Source organism: Neolamprologus multifasciatus, chromosome 2, assembly GCF_963576455.1.
Source record: "Neolamprologus multifasciatus chromosome 2, fNeoMul1.2, whole genome shotgun sequence".
Taxonomy (NCBI): Eukaryota; Metazoa; Chordata; class Actinopteri; order Cichliformes; family Cichlidae; genus Neolamprologus; species Neolamprologus multifasciatus.
In genome coordinates, this window is record NC_140440.1 from 36,113,039 (window position 1) to 36,132,510 (window position 19,472).

General features: G+C 43.1%; 1 protein-coding gene and 1 long non-coding RNA gene across 9 annotated transcripts in view; one reads left to right on the top strand and one right to left on the bottom strand.

Moving 5' to 3' along the window:
• Nucleotides 1-19,472, top strand: part of LOC146524987 (uncharacterized) — a 358,835-nt gene that overhangs the window by 322,004 nt on the left and 17,359 nt on the right. The window lies entirely within an intron of this gene.
• The window catches only part of atp8a1 (ATPase phospholipid transporting 8A1), a 111,761-nt gene that overhangs the window by 44,970 nt on the left and 47,319 nt on the right, over nucleotides 1-19,472 (bottom strand). For 6 of the 8 annotated variants that reach the window (XM_085130802.1, XM_085130793.1, XM_085130788.1 and 3 more), the window contains exons 15-23: nucleotides 17,685-17,729; nucleotides 14,590-14,662; nucleotides 10,181-10,286; nucleotides 8,353-8,435; nucleotides 7,620-7,669; nucleotides 7,273-7,342; nucleotides 6,490-6,574; nucleotides 3,785-3,924; nucleotides 1,943-2,081 (exon numbers count right to left, since the gene is read on the bottom strand). In XM_085130802.1, the coding sequence (XP_084986928.1) occupies nucleotides 1,943-2,081; nucleotides 3,785-3,924; nucleotides 6,490-6,574; nucleotides 7,273-7,342; nucleotides 7,620-7,669; nucleotides 8,353-8,435; nucleotides 10,181-10,286; nucleotides 14,590-14,662; nucleotides 17,685-17,729 (791 nt within the window). The remainder of the gene's footprint in view (nucleotides 1-1,942; nucleotides 2,082-3,784; nucleotides 3,925-6,489; nucleotides 6,575-7,272; nucleotides 7,343-7,619; nucleotides 7,670-8,352; nucleotides 8,436-10,180; nucleotides 10,287-14,589; nucleotides 14,663-17,684; nucleotides 17,730-19,472) is intronic. The other 2 variants (XM_085130823.1, XM_085130811.1) reach the window with 1 other exon arrangement.

The window sequence follows — 19,472 nt, forward strand, 5'->3', positions numbered from 1 at the left end:
CTGTTTGTGAATATATGGGTGGCATTCTGAGTGAAACTTAGACAACACAAAACACATAGCTGAACAATAGTGCGCCCACAGTATGCACAAACACACACATATGTACATACAGAGGAAATGAGCAAACTTCACCTCCAGAGTCAAAAGCAAACAGGGCGGGGCGGGTGGGGGGGGGGGCGGGGTCTGGCAGATTGTTTTCTTAAGTGCAAACGTCCAAAAATTTGCCAATGTGTGCAAAACGTCTCCCCATCTGGACGCCGCCTCTCTCAGTCGCTCCCTCCCCCTCGTCAATACTGCCCTCCGCTTAATATGTTTACCTTTAGCTCATTTGACTTTTCTCTTTTTTTTAATGTCACCAAAGTTAAATTCCTGCCCCCCCCCCTCAGGCAGAACCAAACACGGCTCCCACAGGGTTTGAGGAATGTGTAGCAGTGACACTTGTGTCGGGCTAATCTGGAAGTTTGCCTCAGGAGCAACAATTAGAAATACAAACTTTAGCAGCTAAAGCCACTCAAAGAGGGTAACATGCTAGAAGAGTGGGGGCTTGAAATTATTGTAAAATGACGGGAAGAGGAACAGGTCAACATAAAGGGGGCTCAGGGGCTCATGTTGCTATGGTCAGATAAGGGATGGTGTTTGCTTTTTGGTCCCTCTCTGCTCAAGGACGTGATGCTCCCTCCAGCCACACTTCACTGAAACTGTTTTCCTAACTGATCGGCCGGCTCTTTCCTTTCAGTAAGTCCTGGCTCTTACCTGCCTTGAGAATTACGTGCACACAGACTCCTCTCAGCTAGCAGCTCATAGCAGCGAGAGCGTGTCCAAGCAAACATTTTGTCAGAGTCGTTTCTTTATCGTACGTCTTCATACTTCAGGTTTAGGGACAAACTAGATTCAGGACAATCACTTCAGAGCTTCAAATCAGCACACCTGTATGCTTTACAAATAAGAATATTATTGCATTAACAAAGGTTTCCTTTAATGAGTATGCCAGTGTTATGTGCCAAAAGTGGCACTTGGGTGGTTTCGGCCACCTCCACATGTTAAATAATGTCCTGGCCTGAATTCAGGTGTCTGATTTGGCTAAAGGTGCACCATAAACGCTGCCAATTGGTATCATCTTTCAGTGAGGAAAGTAGTAAAAAAATAAAGTAAATATTAAGCAGAATTTTTACAGAGCAGCCCAGTCAAAAGGCGAACCTGTAAAAATACTTGCAGTGAGCACGGGCTTCTGCTGCTCACATCTGGGCACAGTGGGTACAAAGGGCTGATTCAGTGAGCAGCAGGAGCAGCAGGAGCAGCCACAAACGGAGGTACTTTCATATCTGTTTTTTCTGACTGCATTCACGTCGAGCGCAGAACGAAGAAGAATACAAACCAAACGGACAACCAGCGTTAGTCATTCACCTTCTGATAATATCAGCAAAACCTCTGCTGGACACGTGAGACGCGCCTGCTTGTGTACATGTGCGTGTTATTATTTCATGTCAGTGCAGGGCGCTCATACATCATCTGGCAGTCTGCGACGCACGCTTTCACGAGATATGTGTGACAGAAACATTCAGCTCGTCAGCTGTTTGTCTTTGTGAAGAATGGCTGGATACCTGTGAGAGGCTGGCATGCACGTTAGCACAGGAAAAAATCAGGCTAGCAGACTTTCCTTTTGGTTTGAGACCTCGTACACAAATAAGGTTAAAGTGCATCGTGAAGCACAAACAAGAAGGAAAATAGTTGTTGTTGCTTCTGCATAACAGGGGACTCAATCTTAGCAAAGTCAGCTGCATCTGTCTGTTTTTGGCAGTTTGGCAGCCTTGAAGTAGGCTGATATCTGACCTTTGTGTTGTGCCCCGTTTCTGGTAAAAATACTAATAATTGTACCGATAAAACCACACGACACATAAAAACAAAGCTCGGAAACCATCCGGTCATAAATGCGGCTGCTCACCAATATTGATGGCTGTTTCCTGTTTGTCCCCAGTCAGGATCCAGATCTTTATGTCAGCCTTCATTAGAGTCTCGATGGTCTCCGGCACTTTATCCTGGAGCTTATCCTCGATGGCGGTGGCGCCCAGGAGCTGCAGGTTCTGCACCAAAGAAAGTCAGTAAACAAGTCAGTTAGTGAGGATCATAACACAGGAAGGCCTTTAAAACGTCATGTGTCAGGCAAACATCTGAGCCGGGGTAGTGTCACTCACTCGGTCGAGCTTTCCCCTCATCAGCCGCTCTTGTTTATCACCGAGTAAAAACCGCGGCGGCGGCCTTGAGGGCTTTTGGATCCGTTACTGTGCCCCTGCATCTGTGTGCATCTATAGACACGATCTCTCCCACACAAGCACACCCACAAAATGCAGTTTGTTCCCAGGAAACTGTGTTGCTCTGTGGCTGTGGGCTTGTATGGGCACATCACAGGGCCAAAGGGTTGACAAGACCCAGGGGTGGAGGGGAGGCAGGAGCCAGCAGAGGAAAGGCTCTGGAAGCTCTTTAAGCTGTGACCTTACTGCCTGGACGTCTGTAGGTCTGTCCACGCTAATCACTGGGAAACACACAGCCCGGAAAACTGTGCCTGGGAAGGACCATGACTGGATGTGCCAAACTTTCTTTTGCCTTTTCATCGTAAGCCTTTCATTTCTTTCTGTGGCTGCTGTTAAAGGCACTCTTTGTAAATCATGATCCAAGTGCCAGTTGAATCAGAGAAACGGTGTCGCAGTCAGTCTGTTGCTGGTAGAGTCTGTCCAGTATATGTAGCTCAAAGTTTCCACTGGGACAAAGACTCTCACGGTGTATGAATCCACCACTGCTGCTTCTGATGTGTTAAAATGAATGTTCACAGTGGAGCTAGCATAAGAAAATAGGCTAAAGCAGATGACTTTGCATTGACAAACAGTAAACAATAATAAACTTGTACTTAGATCAGTCAGGGATCATAAAAGTATCCCCTGCAGTGAGAAATAAATGTGGGGAAATAATGAAGAATTAGATGTTAAAAAGCTAAAACAGCGTATCAATACAAAACAATTGTTTTTAAAAAAACAATCAGGATCAAATAGAAAGATTTTCCACATAACACGTAATCAGCGTTAAGAAATGATGAGAAGGAGAAACTGCTGGAACATTTCACTGTAACTCCACTGCGCCCCCCTGTGGCCTCACTGTGTGCATTTCTAAGTGTGGGTGGCCCTCACCCTGGCCCAATCACAGTCACCCTTTGGTCATCGAGTCCTCCAAAGGCTACCTCTTCATCCCCAAAAGAAACAGGAGGCCTTACCTCGCCTGACTGCAGAAACAGAGGGTGGGACGAGGGGTGGGGCCGCAGTGCCACGCTCTGCTCATTTGGCAATGCGCGTTAAATTTTTCTCTCTGAAAGCTTTTATGTTTATTTCATGATTGATTGCCCTCGTTTGTTTTGGGCAGCCGAGAGCAGCCATGACGAACCTGCCAAGTGGCTGATTTACTCTGTGGCTTCCTGTGTTTGACTAACGCTTCCACACAGACCCACCTCACAGAAAACCGACTCTACCTGCTGGTGAAACTTAGAAAAACACACGATTTTGAACTTTTGCAGGTTTCCAGACGTTATTTCATTTTCCCCACGAGTTACACTTCAGCTCAAGGCCAGTCTGACTCTTCAGACGTTTTCTTCCTATAAAATGCTACGCATTAAGAAAGTGCCGCGTTTAACCAGATGAAAAGCTTTGTGCTCTTGTCAGTCATACTGGATTCTGCAATAAAAAAAGCCCTTTGAGAAAAACCGACACAGAGCACACAAACAGGACGTTGCTTAACAAACCTTCTCTATCAGTTCGTAGCTCTCCTCCAGTTTTAAGGCTCTGTTCTGCAGGGAGGTGCAGGCTCTGTGGTGGATCTCCAACCACTGCTGATAGGACGATTCGCTGATGTCTGCCACCGCGAAGCACAGAGTGCGCAGTCCTGCAAGGTTAAAAGCAGCATCGCAACATTTGGGTCAAATGTCACAGTTCTGACTGTTTAACTTTTCAAAACACTGATTTACTGACGAGACTGTGCTGTGATGTTAAACGTGTTACACAGATGACGTGCAGACGACACCAGTCCTGCTTACTGTACAGTTCAATGAAAAACGCTGCTAGTCAGCTGCATTTCTGACCATATTAATCAATACAATACGCAGCATGAACTCCAGCAAAATAACCTGATACTATTCAAATCAAATCTAAACCATCAGATTTAGATTTAAATCTTGCATTCAAGCAGGTTACTCAGACACCATCACTGTATCACTTCACCTATTCAGAGTATACATTTGCTTAACGTCCATTTTTCATATTTTGGGGGTAAATAAAAGGTGCCAAAGGGTCACTAACATACGCTAAATAGGAGCTGAGAAAAGCAGCAGCTGTGTTTGTTGGAGAAAGCGCTTCAGGTTAGTGCGTCAACTGATCACGTCATGGTAACTTCCCCAGTTACAGACTTTGATTAACAGCTATTTGTATGTATTACATTTAATAAAATTATGTTTAAAAATGTCATTCAATTCAATTAAATTCAAAATTCAGATCAGCTATCTTAGCATAGAAAAAATAAGAGCATTTCCAACAAAACATTTCAGTTTTTATAAATTTTCTGAAATGTTCTGTTATTGAAATGTTTATCTATTACTATTAGGTCGATCGTGGCTCAAGAGTTGGGAGTTTGCCTTGTAATCGGAAGGTTGCCGGTTCGAGCCCCGGCTTGGACAGTCTCGGTCGTTGTGTCCTTGGGCAAGACACTTCACCTGTTGCCTACTGGTGGTGGTCAGAGGGCCCAGTGGCGCCAGTGTCCGGCAGCCTCGCCTCTGTCAGTGCGCCCCAGGGTGGCTGTGCTACAATGTAGCTGCATCACCAGTGTGTGAATGGGTGGATGACAGGATGTGTAAAGTGCTTTGGGGTCCTTAGGACCAAGTGAAGTGCTATACAAACACAGACCATTTACTTTGGTGTCGTATGAATGGCCATGTCAGGAGGAAAAGCTACACAACTTTTGATAACACAGTCCAATTCCAGCTCGCCGGCTGTATGTTCGACACCCCTGCCTTAAAAATGGGAAATGAAGGCAAACAGAGCCTTTTGGTCCATGAAGATGTTTTACCTCTAATTTAAGAAGTTTCTTCAGCTCTATAAACTGATGGCGAGACCCCACTGGTGGGACTGCCCCCTGGAGTCACTGACCCACCTTGTAATCACGTGAGACATGAAGGATCATGAGAGCAAAAGTCTGAATCAAGGCGTGGCTCATTGGCTCAAAAGGGCCTTTTCATCATGTGATTTATTAAGGTCACAGAGGTCAAGGCTCACTTGGGTTGACAAGACCCAAACACCAAAGATGAAGCGCAATCAGTGAGGAACACTGAGGAGAATCACCTCGACAGGACTCAGCTGTGCATCCTGAAGGAGAAAGGTCACTGTTTCAGGCTGTTTGGGAGAAAGGAGGTCATCATCAGATATGAACGCCACCAGCTCCCTTTATCGCTTCATGAAATCCCGTTCACACCTTGAACCATGTGACCTGAACAAATCACATGATAGGGGGCGGGGCAGGGTCTCAGGAAGGCTTCACACCTCGGCTCATGTGACTCTTAACAGCTCACATCACAGGGTGGTTCAGTGACTCACAACACCACCAGCTCTATAAAATGACTCTGCAGCAATTTACAGAACTGAAGACGCCTCCAGAACGGGAGGTGAAAATCTCTGTGCACCACAAACGAGTCCAGTCGCCTTCATTCAAGCACTTAAGTACCTTGACCTGGTTGGCTGAGAACCTACAGATGTATGAATAAAGTGTAAAAACCTTTAGTGTACAGGAATACACTGGATGCTTGGGAGCGCTACTGAAGTGTAGCGCTGTGACTCGATACGTTCCAGATATTTTTACTAGAATTCATCTTTAAAAACACTTTTTAATAAGAATAACTCTAATAGATGGCACAATGACATTTCCACAGTTGGTTACCCACATGAAGACATTTTTATGTCTAAATATTTGATTGAGGTGTTGTCTCATTAATTTGCACTTTAAATGAGACAAATGTCCGAGACACTGACTGAAGAGTTCTAGTCTGAAAGACATGTTATGGGATCAAAATGGCAAAAGTGACCAGTGGATAAAGTCGGTTTTCATCTGTAGCATCTCGACTGGGAATTACTGGGCCTGAAGATCCTCACAATCTGTCCCGGATGCTAAATTTAGCACACATCAAATATTCCTAATGACATCATTTTGCTGGTGTCTCACAAGGGGGCAGTGTGATCACAGAACAAGCAGCAGAGTGTGTGGTGCAGTTTCCTTCAGCCTTGTGTTAAAATTACAGCAGAATATTCCCACTAGAAGGAAATTTACATTAAATAATGCATGAGAGGAAAGGCTCTCAGGAAGAGGAAGTTTGTTTACTTCTGTCCAGAGATAACGCAGGGATGTACAGCATCCTGAAAAGATGCATTCTTTGTGGCAGACAGGGGGCGATGTTAGTCCACTCACCTTCAGTGGCAAACTGCTCCAGGTGCTTCAATGTGATCTCTTTGTACCTGGAGCTGTCTGCCAGGCGGTCATAGATCACCGTGTCCTGAAGGGAAACAAACACTCGCTGGTTACTGACACCCAGAGAGGAACGAAAGGAAGCACCTGGACTTGTGCTACTTTGCAAATGTGGGTCTAAGGCTGCATTCGGCCCATGTAGAAGCACTTCATGTTCCTACTCAGATAACTCGAGCTATTTGTATTAAAAAAGAGACTTTTGGTGCAGCCATATATCTGCACTAAGAATAACCAGTTCCATCCACTGGTTATTGATTATGAATAAATGGGAAAAAGCTCGTTAAAAGATGAATCATCATCGGATGAAAACAAATGTCTGGTGGTTCAGTCCAGTTTTCCTACTCAAACCCAAATAGCCAATCGAGCGCTGCCTACAAACAGACACCTGAACGCTATCTCGTCCCTTCTCCACAGATTAGGGTGTTGCAATAACCATGTATTGGTGATACCTGTAACATTTAAAAATAAAATACTGATGTTGTGTTATACTGTGCAATCACGTTTGTATTATATTCACAGCACAAAATTGCAGATCCGATTAAATCTCACTGAGGATTAAATGCAGTCTGGCCATAACATTTATTTGTTATGTGATGTGTGAAATGTGATCTCGCTTCATCCTGTCACCCAATGAAAAGATTTCCTGACATGAGCGAGAGGCAATAAGGAGAGAAGATGATGGTGATGACCTGTCACGCGTTGCTATGGAGAGAGACAGACACTCACAGCTCCTTTGCAGTAGAGGCGGATCTTCCCAGATGGCGTGCGCATGATGACTGACATCCTCTTCCTTGTGCTAAGCGATAAAAAAAGCCAAGAGAGTGTGAGAGGGAGGAAGGTGGAATAAGGAGAGAAATAACAGCACAGTGTGACCACGATGCTAAAGTAATGCATGATGAGCTAGCACACTGAAAACAAAGAGGTGGGTAACGAGATAGCCCCACTGTGGTCACATGGTTACTAGGATTCATTAGTTAATTAATGATGATGCTGCTGAAACAGACGATTCTGTAGTAAAGACTGTTAAATATGGCTGATGGTGCATATGCATAATAAAAACATAATAACTGCACCTCGTAAACTCCAGCACATGAAGCAGTTCATATCTTTCCTCTGTTCCAACCTGACGTGAAAGAGACGTGAGAGTTAACATAATTCAGAAGGAGACTCTTCAGCCTCCGTCTTCTGAGACGAGTTATCTTAAGTAGCACAGCCGAGCTGCCATCCTCCTCCAATCAGCTTTAATTGCACTTAAATGTGTTTATCAGTTGCTTGCACTGAGCTGATGGAAGGAGAATAACAAGGTAAAATTCAATTAACTTTCTTAATTGTGGACACTGCAGGTACAAGACAGAGTGATTAAAGTAGATGCTTCGAGCTTTAGAGGGTCTAATAAAGATTAAGAAATTGGACAAACGTCCAGGAGACGAGATGTTCCCACCAAAAAGGGGCGAAAAACAGAGGAAACGGCTCTGGCCTTTCAGCCTCAGGCGCTTCGAGTGCAATCATCAGGTTAGCCAATTAGCAGAACAACAGGATGAGTGACCTGGACACACTGCATCAGCTCAGGATATAATCACAGCAAATGTTGTTTTTCCATCACTGTGATCCAAGTGGAAAACCACTTTTAGTGCAGTGTATTTGTTTTAGACAAATGTCATGACGTACTGTGAAATAGACAAGAGGATAGTTTACAGATGTGACTTGTTTAGATGCCGAGCAGAGCGCGATGATGCCAGTATCATAGATTAAGCAGATCTGTATAATGGGCTGTTTGCCTTCTTTAACTTGTTTTGTCCAACTTACAATTTCCACAATGACGCTGTCTGGGGTTCTGCCAGAAAACACGAAGCCAAGGTTTCGTGCTGCTCTCACTAAAGCGCCTTCATCTGGGGAGCAAAGGAAATGTTACAGATAAAAACACAAATATCCACGGTAACATTGAGCCTGGTGTTTACCACAACAGCCATGTTTCACAGGTGCTGCATGAACCTGGTTCAGTACAGTGACTGAAACCTGGGATCCAGCTTCCCTACAGTGTGCACGGGGATGAAAGAGCTCTTTGCCCCAGCAGCTCTCTGCAGCCGCTCTAAAAACCTCAAAGCTTCACATGAACACGACTGTTTGAAGCAATCCAAGCCCCCAAAAAGTCATCAGCAAAATGAAGATGAAGCTTATTTTTGAATCAAAGTATTCATCAGTTCTCTAATAAACATATTTAAAACGATCAGGATATGTCGACCTATTTGACAAACTGCAGCCGTGTGTTTGTACAAACTGATGTCAAAGGCTTTTTCCTTTAACCTCCCAGGACCTGCGTCCACATATGTGGATGTCACATTTTGGGTTATTTAGACCAAAATACTCAATTTTGCTCTACAAGGGCCTGATATGCACTTACGAGGACATTATGCTGCTGCTGTTCTATCAAAATTTTAAACAAATTTCCTCATATGTGGCTCTGATTTTTCTTAAAAACAAAAATAAGGTAAAAAAAATAAATCTGGTAATTCTTTGTTTTACATTCATCAGGCCCCGATGTTCCCAAATATCAAAGAGAAATGAAAAATGCTGCCGTGGAAGAGTTCAGGTCTCAGGAGGTTAAACCTGCTGGTCTCTTCAGAAATCTGCATCAGGAAACATAACTTCTGCTGTTAAGAGCGATCTCGATGCATTAGCGCTAAAACCTCCTTTTCTTAGAGTCTCTGTGGTGGATTTCACCTCATCTAATGTTTGTCATGGTGGCGACTTTGATGTTCAGAAACATGTTATGTGTTTAATTCCCTGATGGACAGCTGTCTCCGTCTGAGGGATCGCGGTGAGCCTTTAAAGAACAGCTGATTTCATTTTATAATACGATTCCTGGCTCGTGCGCTCTGATGATTACATAAATGTCTTTATGAAATACTGCAGCCCGCAGGCTGTAGTGGTGTGTCCCATTTGCTGTGACACAAAGGTCGCTGGATGGAAAATTAAATACTACAACAAAGAGAAATATCAAGGACACACACGACCATTTATGCAGAGCACCTGGATCCAGACTCAGCTGCACAACTAGCCATTTAAAACCTGCTCTTTCAGACGTGCAGTTTTGAACCTACTGGTACAGGAGACATGGAGAATTACACAGAAACTTGTCGCTGGGCAAAATCAAAGGAAAGGAGAAGTTTTTCGACTCTTACACTTGTCTTTGACACGTTAAATCACAGCAACATGTGTCGAGAGCTCGTTCTTTTCTATTTTTAGCTGCTGTTGGGATGCACGTGTTAAGACGACAGCTAAGCTTCACTGTGCCATCGGAGCTTCAAACAAGCAGAAGCAGGCGGCCCAGGCGAGCTGCTCCATTATATATCAGAGAACAATAGATTTTGGTATTAAAGAATTATTTGTATATTTGTCTCAGTGAAATCCTTCATGTCTTCAGCTGTAATGATTGTCACCATAGATTCATTCTGCAGAAGCTATAGATTCATTTATTTTACATCCAGGTAAATGTTGAAAATGAAAATCTGACAACACGCTGCGTCACAAACAACGCCAGAATCAAGAAGACGTCTGGTAAATTTAAATTACAGTGTGTGAACAGACACACGCTGTAATAACACTGTGTACTCCACTTAAAAGTGGGATATACCTGGAGACGCAGCTTGGTAGATGATTTTTCCGTCCATGCGTTCGGGGACTGCAGTGTGACAGATGGCCATCATGGTCATGAACTCCAGGATAACAGCAGCTGTAGGCTACAGGAAGAAGAAGGGGCACTTTGACTTTTAATGTTCTTTCATAAAACATGTAACAGAAGCAAAACAACTACAGTATTGTAGGAAGAGACAGCAAGGACAGAGAGCACACTGACAGAGCAGAACCAACCTGCAGCCACACACACAACCTGCTACAGCAGCCGCTACAAATGTGAGGGAGCCGTCAGATTTACAGACAGCTTCTATTAACACTAGTACGCACCGCAGAGTGAGCTGTCTGCTAGAGCATTTATTTAACGTTTTATAAAACCAGACCTAATAAGTTTGCTGCATCACGAGCACAAAAAACAACTTTACTATCAGTTCTTTTGAACATTCCTTTTTGCAAACTATAATCACAAATCTACACTTAACGACTGCCAGAATTATATCTAAGCACAAAGACTGAATCCTCATCACCATTATTAATTGCCGTTCTGACGCTTGATGAATTTCCTTCACGTCGTGTAGCGCCTAAAGATTTATGACTCCGTTTGTTTCAAAGCCAGTCTAAGCTTTGTCAAACTCTGAAATACACGTGGCTTCAGCACTCAGTAGTCAAGCGTGGAGTCTAATGACTGTGGATAACGAGCCAAGAGGATCCCACAGAAACTGCCAGCTGCTGACAGACTCAGCCTCCTCATCCAGTAGAAACGTGCTTCGTTTAATGAAAGAAGGCCGAACCTACACACTGAGGCATTGTACATTAATGAAGGGAACAGTATGACTAACTTGCCACGGGACAGACCTGGACAGGCATCTGCTGAGGCTGGAGGACCACCGGCCTGCAGTGACCGACTACAGCCAAGACAGTAATATAAGCAGCCTGCAGGGCTGCAGCAACAACACACAGCAGCCTGGCAGCAAACGTTTGTTAACAGTGAGTTTAATACCAGCCAGTGAATTATGAATACAGGTCTCAGGAACCTGTAGTAACACATAGAGAAGATAAAAGCCTAAGACTGAGGACATGCTTTCTTTTAAAGTGCTCTCACCTCCTCAATGGGAAATCTGAGGGTTAATATCAGATGTAGGTTTAAATAATGCTGGTGTAAGACAGCTACGTAGTGATGGCTTCACTCCCATCTCAAACAAAAGGCTGCAGCCTCACGCAGAGTGTTATTAAATTTGTTCTTTCTGTTGTGATGAGAGGAACAAAGGATCACACGAATGAAGGGGGAGGGGTGACAAATTAAAAGTGCCTCTTCCAAATGGAAATACAGAGTCTATTACAGTCCAGGTGGCTAAGAGAGGCCCCCCTGCCTCAGAGCAGCATGATAATCTGGGCTGACGGGTATCCTCTGAAAGACAGGACAGTGTGTGTGTGTGTGTGTGCACATGTGTGTGATTGAGTGAGGACATGTTTTCTTTTAAAGTGCAGGTAGTGGACAGCTCTCACACCCGGATGAGGGTTGATATCTGATGTAGGTTTAAGGCTAAAAGCAGGTCTTTGTTGATTGCTCTTTAAGGGATCTTTTCATTAAGACTGCTGTCATGGAAACAGGAGGTTACTGTGCCACACCAAGTCCAGCCAATAATCACTTGTAAAACCCCAACATGTTGCATGTACACTTCCCTTACAGCCTGCTGTAAAGATGCTAGCAGACGGGCTTTTTTGATTGGCTAAACTTCATGACACCGACTCCTCCTCTCAGAGGAAAAGCACAAATCTGACAGCAAGACATGAAGGTGGTGGTAAACGAGGCAGACATACAGACCGTCTGAACTTTGTTCTGCTGACACAATTAGATGTGACAGGAAATACTGTGCTGCCAGCTATCACCCCAAATAACTTCTGGGTAACCTGTGTCACAGCAGCAGTGATGGACGCTCATCGCTTCAGACACAGCCCGTGTGGGAAAAGTTTAAGGGGGAGGAGAAAATGAAACTCTGTGGGTGTGGACCATGTCCACACTAGAGGGGATGCTTATTTCTGTCAGCACTCTTACTTCCCCTCTCCTTAGTAACGTTCATGCAAGAAGCGCTCTGAAGGCCATGAGAAGAAGCGCTGGTACCAGGAGAATATCGACTGTTATGTCAAATGCATCGCGTCATTCAGCAGCTCCAGCAGCGATATACAAGTGAAGGTGAAGCACTGATTGTGCATTCATTAAACTAACGTCTTGAAAGTTTGAGGTAATGTTTAAAAACCTTGATATCGCTTTGGTAATTCAGCTCAGTATTACTGAGGGTTACGTGGGGTTAGTATTGTTGAGTCCTTCTAGAAGCAAGCACGTGCTGCCACCTGGCAAGAGTCGCAAAACACCTCCGAGTAGAGCAGGATATGACCAAAAATATTTATCACGATATAGATTTGAAAATTTGCGATAAGGATATAACTGACGATATAATTGACACGAGACAAAATACTTTACAACTCCACAATTTTATTAGTGCAAAAAAAACCCATCAATGTATTTTCACTTAAACAAGCAGCTGTTTTTTTACATTAAAGTTGTATAAAAACGTAACAGTGTAAATTCCTGTCTGACAGTTTAACCAAAAGGCATTTCCAGTGGAAACTGGTCGACATATCCTCAGCATAACCATGTATAATGTCCACAAAACTTAAAAAGAGGTTAAACACACACAATACGGTAACATTATGTTGAAGCACAGTACGTATCACTCCGCGAGGCTCCGCCTACGATAGCCGTAATGCTCCGACAATCCATCAAGCGGTGCGGCTTCGTAGCTTAGCAAAGTCGTACTGAAACATCTGACAGATTTTCGAGCGCCGTGTACATAAAATCGTTTCGAGGTCAGTAAACACAACCAGAGTTCATACATAAGGCACACGGGATTATAAGGGGCTCTGTCGACTCTCAGAAAAATCAAAGGATTGATTTTAACTGCCGTATTTTCCAAACAACACGGTAATAACGACGGCCCGCTAGCATGCGCTACCAAAAATAGTGCTTTGTTGTGTATCTGACGGACGAAAGCTAAACCAGTTCCACCAGTGAAGCTGCAGCATTTTTACAAACCAGTTCTGGTTCATCTGTTTCATTCAACGATCCGCTTTCGCCCTTGTTATTCTCCGTCGCCGCCGTGCCTTTTTCGCCATGTGCGTATGAAAACAAAGGCACTGCGCATGCGCGTTTTACCCATATTCTATCGCGATATTTCATTTTCTTGTCGTTGCCCAACATTATACCGGTATTACCGTGAACGGTATGATATGGCCCAGCCCTACCTCCGAGCACTTATTTTGAATAACTACACACTCACTGACATCCTGTCAGGTGAAGGGTTGGAGCCCTTTGGCGTTCAGAGCTGGGAGCTGGAAACATTTCCCTAAGATTTTGCTCTATATTGGAATAGTCTCTTAAATCGCCTTTCTTCCCCATTCTGATGCTTCAGCAGGTTGTCTTGAGTCTACATGCCTAAAAGCAAATTTGCCATGTGATTGGCTGATATTAGATATTAAACATTTGTTAATGAGGAGCTGAACATACCTAATAAAATAGCCACGAGCATATATATCAACTTTAATGTTGATGATTTGCTTCTACCAAAGATCTTCATCACTTTGAGCATGCCTACAACATATCAGTTCAAAGGACAGTCTTCTTATATGCTACAAGTTACCTTGAAAAAATGATTAGGGAAAAAACATGCATCTATTATTTATTACAGTCCAGATTATTCAGGCTGCATCGTTACCAACATGCATGCAAACCTGGTTTCCAAGCAGCAGTCAGTTATGAAGCATAATTACAAACTGGCGAGAGGCTATCAATATGAGACTGAAGCAGATCTTAGACAAACTCAATGTGTGGAGAGATTCTGCTGTCATAACAAAGCAAACATCACAGTGGGATTACTACTTTCCCTGGGCGCTACTACTGCACCTAATTGGATGTGACATTTTGCCTCCTCCACACCACTCTGCAGCTCAGTGACTCAAACAGCCAATCAATCACAGTTTTCACCCACTGCAGGACTACAGGTGGGCATTAGAGCTCCCTTTAAAATCCTGCAAAGGATGGCAAGATAGTAGCGCACCTCACTGCTGTCGTCAGAATTGGCTAATCTTGATGCAAAGAAACAGTAATCCACCCCTCATGATTTTACTCAAACTGATAGTAAAAACAATTAAATTTGTCTCGTGAGATAATAACATGAGGCATGCGTCACCACGCATGCTTCACCATTTTAAAGGCACAAAATAAAGCTAAAAAGAGTCTACTTAAAATGCAAAAGACGATATTATGCAAGCGCACACAATTAGATCCAAAATCCGTCTTAATTTTGTCCTGAACGGCAGCAGCGGGTGACAGGGAACCTTGACATTACTTACGTGATTACTCTGGAGGTTTTCCAGTAAGCTCGGGTCATTAAATCCTGCCTCGTCTGATGAGTGTGTGCTGTGCCTGGAAAAAGGAGACACTGAAGTCAAAACAACAGAACACGCTGGCGTCCTTGATAGCAACACTGTGCAGCACTAAAGTACAGCATGCTGTCCTCAGAGCAGACACGACCAGCAAAAACAACAAAACAAGGATTCTGCATATGATCAAAAGATATTCTGTCAAAACTTAACAAGATAAAAGGATTGAACAGTGCTGGTGTACCACTCTCATGTGCTTTGGTAAGACTGCATACAATCCACGGTTTTCATTAACATTTAGAAGAAATGCTCTGAGCTGCCAACCACTGTGCAGCCTGAACGCTACATCGAGCACTAACAGTGTTGTTGCAAAAACCTAAAAACAGGACTAATAATAACTCATTACTGTATCATCATTTAGTTTTAATTGAGTAAAAAGTATATATATTAAATGTCCCCATAGGGTCCTGGGACATTTTCAATATATCACAAAATATTCAGTACGATAGATATTTAGAAAATAAAAATCACACAAGTCCAGTAAATTGAGTGAAGTGTGTCTGGACAATACATGCACAAAGTGGACCTACAGCATCACATCTTATTCTCTGACTCTACTAAAGGAGCTTTGCATGATTGTGGCTTGGACCCTTTGAGCCAATTTTCCTTCTTAAAGTCTTCTTATGGGCTGCCCCTTGCAAACAGAAGGTTGTGGAAGTTCTGCGCTCACAGCTGAAGCTGTGGGACATGACGTAATATCCATAGCAGGAACATCACACAGAGGTAAGAGGAACAAAGAACCGTCGATCTGAGTGTTCAGAGCCGTCTCAAGCTTAAGAGTTTAGAGGTATACCTAATAATTTGGCCAATAAGTGAAATTATAATTTTTTTTAACTCATCTTTTCAGCTCTAGAAAAACAAATTTACACGTCTACTGGCAGCACACAACAGATCTCACAGCCAGTGCTTTGTGCCAACAGTATTGACATAAAATATTAAACACAGCCAGAATGCAGACGCTGGTCTCCCGGCTTCACAAACGGGATGTACAGTGGCACTATTTGGGATGTTGTCCATGCTGGCAGACGCAGATCGTCCTGAAAGCAGTGCCCTGAAAGATCATTTCCCAAGGAATCCACGCGCATACATTTATTCATTATTCTGTTTATAAACCTGATCCTCTTTCGTCGTTTGCATAAATAAGAAATGCTGTTCCCCTTTTACTTTAATTTAATTTAGAAATTACACAGCACATGAGGAACTGCTTACAGCAGGCAGGCTGAGTTTCTGGCAGCTAAGAAAGAGCGCATTACTCAAACACTAATCAAGCTCTAATGAATTACTGGAAACCCAATTAGTCTCAAGCCAGAAGTACTTTTTTTTATTTCTGGCAAGATAGAAAAGAATCAACAAGTCAAGCAAAACTTTGAAAAATCATTTCTGATAAATGAAATGTATTTTTATCCTGTAACAGTGGCTTAGAGCAGTGATTATGTAGCCACCAGCCACTCGCTGGCTCTCCAGCAGGGATCAATTTATGATTCTGTGATAAACAGACCTATAGATCGTGGAGACAGCAGCTTCAGCCACGGCACTGGGCTTTGATAGAAATGTTACCGAGAATGCCATTAGCAACCATAATTCTTTTTAATCCCACAGGATATGCTGCTCAGATCCCAAAGAGCCCAGCAGCCAGCCAGCTAGTAATACTCCATCCACTGCACAGGAAATAGAGCTTTGCAGGGAAGGAAATATGGGGAAAAGACAGAAATGCAATTAAACAGCCGGGCAGGAGTCGATATTGTGTTACCCCTACATAGATGCACTGGAGGCAGGGAAATTTATCACACTTGCAGTCTTTATTAAAATGTGTCATGGAGAAATAGGAAAACAAAGTCTGCATTTTTAAAAACCTCCATGAATATAAACAGAGGACAGAAGCCGTTTCAGCTAAAAAGGTTTAAGTTTGAATATATTACAAATACACAACCAATTACAAATACAGGAGCTCTTCAGCACCCTTTATGTCTGTAAATGACATAAAACACGCACATTATCTTATGCATTATTCTTTTGTGCCATTATTAGTATTTTTAAGCCTATAGGTAAGAAACCTTTCTCTATAGTACATCTCGCAATGTCGATTGTCTTGATGAAATTTGCGAGGCACAAGGCCGGGTGAGCAGGACAGTCAGCTATTGATTATCTGCCAGCACACAGAGATCCTGTCACTATGGGAACAAGGGTGCTGGCTATTCGCAGTCAATAACCAGGGACCAGTTCCAGATCAAACCTGCGGCACGTCGAGCTGACCCGTTACCGTCAGAAGGAGGAAATAATAAAGCTCGAGGTGCAGCAGAGGTGTCCTCGTTTCTCTAATCTAGCAGCAAATAACAGTACAGAGTCTCTCCTTTAGTGAGGGGAAAATAACAATATAATGAGACATGCTTTCACTGCAGCTGCAACATGATGTAAAGTAGCAAGACTCAATATTTTGGCATAATAGCGATTAACAAACAGGCTCCAATCCCCATGCAAAATGGATGAGACACGCCCATGCTGTTACTGCAGATCTCAACTCCAGAGCAGATGGATCTCAGAAGCAGAGCTGTGTGTGTGTGTGTGTGTGTTTACTGGATGTGTGAGAAAGAGGGAATAAGTGGGTGTGTAGCTTCCAGCTGAAAAGTTTGATGTCAACTGGGGAAAAGGAGAATATGGTGCACAGTTCCAGCCTCCACACAACATACGGTAAACGCTGGAAGGCTTCGTCTATCAACCTGCTTCTCTAAACCTCCCTGTGAGAAAGCCACAGTTCTGAAACACTCATACAGCTCATTATAAACACGACTACTGCTACTGTGTTTGAAGCATTTACGACAGCAGATTTGATTCGGGAGCCACAGTCACATACAGCACGTCCCATAGTTACTGAACAGACAACAAAACAAACACACACTGAGGTTTTGTGTTCAAAGTCACCATTTCCACAAGGCAAGGCAGCACTAATACATCACAGAAGCAGGGAGCGAATAAAAACAACCACCATTTCACACCCATCGTCTTACCAGTCGTCCTCTGCAAAACTACCCTCCTCAGCCTCAGGGACGTGACTGTTGGAGCGAAAGTGAGAACAAAAAGCATCTTGTTGACAAAGCATTATGTGAACATGTTGTTGGTGCAGGCGCAAGGGTTTTTGTTCAAATGGGATCGTTTAGGAGGAGTTGGAGTGTGGCAGCGTAGCTGAGGTTCTGTGGTTAGGATGATAGCGTTGATTACAGCAGGTCCTCTAATCACATGATATGCAGTCACATGTTGTGGAAACACAGAATCTATTCCAGCAATGTTCACGGGTAACTTAATAATATATCTTTACATCATACATCGTCTCTTTGTTCTCAAGAAACAGTCTGGCAACATGCTAAAACTCCAAGTTTTCTTCTTTTTTGGGCTTGCTGTAGTGCCATCAGCTAATGAGAAGTTTGATGTGTTGATCCCTGAATGCTTCAGTCTGCATGCCTGAATATCCACAGACACTGAACCCCAAGATGCACCCCGATGCATTGAGAGAACAGTGCTTATGTGAATGTGTCAGTGAGGCACTGACATCATACTGGCCGCCCAAAAAGGGTAGAAAAGCACTATGTAAGAACCCGTCCAATTACAAAATCCATCCTTCTTTGATTTTTTGCAACAATTAATTAAAGAAAATACATCAGAGAGAAGCCCAACTGTGCTTTTTTTCCACTAGTCATCATTTACCTTAGTAAATGTTTCCGTACATTACAGGTGTTATTTTAGCTGTGATCATTAAGAAGCAGCTGTCTGTACCATGTTTTTGTATATCTATTCAAATTGTGCATGATCTGACGCACCGTTCTTCCCCTGTTATTTTCATTTTATATGCAGCTGTGGTCAGAAGTGAATGTCGTGGTAATTTGGGGTTTTTAGATTTCTCTGTACTGTTATTTGTCGGGGGGTGAATTACTGTAAAACCAAGAACTGGCTGCACAAGCTTGTTTGGGATTTTCTCCAATCTGCACAGGGACAAACGTAAACCTCATTAGTATTTGGTTAAATGTTGCTTAATGAAGTTGCTTCTGGCACAATCTTGGTCTTCTGGGCAGAATTGGTAGTTCGTTTAAATTGGTTTAAAATTCGTTTTAAATCCAAACTGAAGATTTTTAATAAGTCTGAGTTTGGGGCTTTGGTAAGGCAGAAGCTTATTGTTAGCCTCATGTGTCCATCCCATAATGAGTAATGATGTGTTTTGGGGATCATTGTCTTGTTTGGAGGCCTACTTGTGTCAAAGCTTCAACTGAAGGTGAAGATGAAGAATTCAGAGGTAGTCTCCTCTTCTTCATTACTCGATGTAGTTTGTGCGATGTGCCCGCACCAGCCCCAGAACATGATGCTACCACCACCATGTTTGACAGGTGGTACAATGTTCTTAGGTTTGATGGCCTTAGCTCTATTCCTTCACTCTTCAATATAACAAAATCTTTGTCTTATCTGACCAAAAGACAAACAAAAATAATTCTCCATAAGACATTATCTTGTCCATCTGGGCTGTTTCTGAACATTCTAAAGAATTTCCTCTCATCTGAAGGTGATAGTTTTGGTCTTTTTCTGGACCTTACCAAAGTGGTGACACATCCAAATAACTTTTAACTTAACTTTCACATTGTTGTGAGTATTCGTCCATCAAATGTTGTCAGCCAAACCCTTTTTATGCTGGCAAAAAGTTGAAGTCAATCATGATCAGTAAAAAAAGGTTTATTGGCCTTAGCCATATCAAGTTCCAAAACACTGTAGAACCTTTAACACCACATATTAAAATATTTAAATGAGTGTAC